The 3,229-nt window shown below is 46.8% G+C and overlaps 1 protein-coding gene across 1 annotated transcript in view; it reads right to left on the bottom strand.

Annotated features, from left to right (window-relative positions):
• The window catches only part of mus81 (MUS81 structure-specific endonuclease subunit), a 33,823-nt gene that overhangs the window by 25,667 nt on the left and 4,927 nt on the right, over positions 1–3,229 (bottom strand). The window contains 6 exon segments of the mRNA XM_070441314.1: positions 443–626; positions 752–916; positions 1,058–1,153; positions 2,373–2,430; positions 2,433–2,464; positions 2,519–2,539. Coding sequence (XP_070297415.1) covers positions 443–626; positions 752–916; positions 1,058–1,153; positions 2,373–2,430; positions 2,433–2,464; positions 2,519–2,539 — 556 coding nt within the window.

Below are 3,229 nucleotides of genomic sequence, written 5' to 3'. Positions count from 1 at the left end.
AGAGAGAGATGATCCTCATGAATTCTATAATGTATTGTGAATCTCATGATTCACATGTATTGGACAATCTCATGATTCTATATGCATTGCGATTGGATACTGTGATTTTATTTGCTATTGGATGTTCCCAACATATTCCTCACCATATGTCTGCTAGAGACAGAGAGAGCCATTAGAAAATTAGTTTTGATCAGTCATGGAAACACAAGACCTGAACACTAAATTGTCTCCCTATTTAAAAAAAGATGGAGAACGAGCTATGAAGGAAAAATACTGGAGATTTGGTGCAGGTACTGCCAACTATCGCAAAAATAATATGATATATAGTCAACAAAATATTTCCCAATATGTAACTACCGATTTCCCCCCCCCCACCACTAGCACGCATACATGTTGTGCCTACACAGAAACCTCAAACTCAACCACACCTATACAGACAGACCTCTTACCCAGTAGTCTCAATGAAGTCCACACATAGCACAATGTCATAACTGCCTGGGTACAGACAGCCTCCAGCCGGCCTAGTCTTTGTCTCTGCAGCCTGGGGCTTTTCTGAGGAGTTTACCCCAGGCACCTCACTCCCTCTCTGGGCAACATAGGCTGCCGGGGTAGGCCCCGCTATGGGCCTACCACAGGCCGAGAGAAAGAGAGAGAGAAACYAATCTTAGTTAATTACATTACTACAATAATCAAACAAAACCCATCCAAAACACCAATGATAAAACATAATTTGTGTCTCTCATTCACTCACTCTGTTCTCTTCTTTTTCTCATCTTCCTCYGCAGTAAGATCAACAACACRGGGRCCACTTCCCTCCTCTTCTTCCCCCAGGTCACTCCTCCTGTCCTCTTCTTGTTCTCTCTCTCCGTCCTCTAGTCTCTGTGCCAGGGCCAAACCCAGCTCAGTCAGGGAATACCTAGGAGAGAGGGGGATGAGGGACAGACAGAGAGAGAGATGGAAAGAGATCACTACAGGGTAACAGACGAAGAGGAACAAACGAGGTAGAAAGAACACGGAGCGTTTGAAAAAGAAGACAAGGTGTTGTCTTGTCGTTTACCTGGCGGGGTTGTGTGTCTTCTGGACCAAGTCTTTCTGTATCAGTGTGCTCACTGAGGACCAGGCTGTGTATTTACTACGTGTCCCAGTCTCTGTAATGCCTATCCAACATCTCGATCATCTTCTGTATCCATCCATAAGATCGCGCATCCCCATCTGCGCCTACGATCTCATGTATCCATACTCAGCCATGCTCTCTCTATGTTACTCATCAGCATTCTCTCTCTCGGTATCCATCGCCATCTCTCTCATCTGTATCCATCATCGCCAATCTCTCTCTCCTGTATCCATGGGCCCCACTAGGCTCCTCTCTCGTAATCCATCATCTCTCTCTCTGTATCACCATCCATCTCTCTCTCTGTATCCATCATCTCTCTCTCTGTTCCATCATCTCTCTCTCTGTATCCATCCATCTCTCTTCTCTCTCTGTATCCATCCATCTCTCCTCTCTGTATCCATCACATCCATCCACCCCCTCTCCTTTGTATCCCATCATCTCTCTCTCTGTATCCATTCCATCTCCTCCTTCTCTGATCCATCCATCCCTCTCTCTCTCTGATATCATCATTCTCTTCTTGTATCCATCCATCACACCCTCTCTCTGTATCCATCCATCCATTCCACCCTCTCTCTGTATCCATCCATTCTCTTCTGTATCCATTCACTCTTCTCTCTGTATCCTCCATGCCCTCCCTCTGTATCACTCATTCCCTCTCTCTGTATCCATCCATCTCTCTCTCTCTTACATCCATCCTCTCCCTGTGTATCCATCCATCTCTCTCTCTGTGCCATCCATCCACCCCTCTCTGTATCCATCCATTCCTCTCTCTCTGTATCCATCCATCTCTCTCTCTGTATCCATCCATCCATCAATCCCTCTCTCGAACTCATCCATCCCGGTATCCATCCTCCTCTCTTCTTGTTCATCATCCATCTCTTGAATCCATCACCTCCCTCTCTACTGTATGCATCCATCCTCTCTTCTCTAGTATCCATCCATCCCATCCCTCTCTCGTGTACATCCATCCATCCATCTCTCTCTGTATCATCATCCATCTCTCTCTCTGTATCCATCCCACTATCTCTTGTCATCTCTCTCTCTGTAATTCCATCCATCCATCTCTCCTCTGTATCCATCATCCATCTCTCTTTAGCAGTCAATCTTCAGTATCATCCATCCCTCTCTTCATGTATCCCCATCCATTCTCCTCTTACCATCATCCATTATCCATCCTCGTATCTCTCTCATCTGATCCCATCCATCTCTCTCTGATATCCATCCATCTCTCTCCTCTGTATTTCATCCATCCATCCACCATTCTCTCCTTAAGTGCCTCTGTAACTTCTCATCCAGTATCTTGCAGATTCCGTCTCAAAGTTCTGTAGAATCTTAGCCTCTCGAGCCGTTCTGGAGGGGGAGGGGGTAGCTTCTTCAACGAGCTGATAAGTCCTGGTAAACAACGAGAGGGGGAGGGGGTACTTCCTTCAACGAGCTGATAGCCTGGTAACACAGAGAGGGGGGGATTCTTCAACGAGCTGATAGCCTGGGTATAACACAGAGAGAGGGGAGGGGTACTTCTTCAACGAGCTGATAGACTTGGTAATCAGGAGGGGGGGGTACTTCTTCAACGAGCTGATAGCCTGGTAACACAGAGAGGGGGGGTACTTCTTCAACGAGCTGATAGCTGGTAACACATGGGGGGGTACTTCTTCAAGGAACTGATAGCTGGTATGAGAGGGGGAGGGGGTACTTCTTCAACGAACTGATAGCTGGTAAGATGGGAGGGAGTAATTCAATGAAACTGATAGCCTGGTAAGAGAGGGGGAGGGGGTACTTCTTCAATGAATGTAGCCTGGTAAACGGAGAGGGAGTACTTCAATGAACTGATAGCCTGGTAAGACGGAGAGGGGTACTTCAATGAACTGATAGCCTGGTTAAGACGAGGGGGAGGGGGTACTTCTTCAATGAACTGATAGCTGTAGCGAGGGGAGGGGGTACTTCTCTTTCAATGAATGATAGCCTGGTAAGATGGAGAGGGGTACTTCTATGAAACTGATACCTGGTAGACGGAGAGGGAGTATTTCAATGAACTGATAGCCTGAGTAAGGACGGAGAGGGCGGTACTTCAAATGAACTGATAGCTGTAGCGTAACGACGGGAGGGAGTAATTTC

The sequence above is a fragment of the Salvelinus sp. IW2-2015 genome, unplaced genomic scaffold (assembly GCF_002910315.2).
Source record: "Salvelinus sp. IW2-2015 unplaced genomic scaffold, ASM291031v2 Un_scaffold3743, whole genome shotgun sequence".
NCBI lineage: Eukaryota > Metazoa > Chordata > Actinopteri > Salmoniformes > Salmonidae > Salvelinus > Salvelinus sp. IW2-2015.
This window is presented reverse-complemented; position numbering and strand designations above follow the sequence as displayed.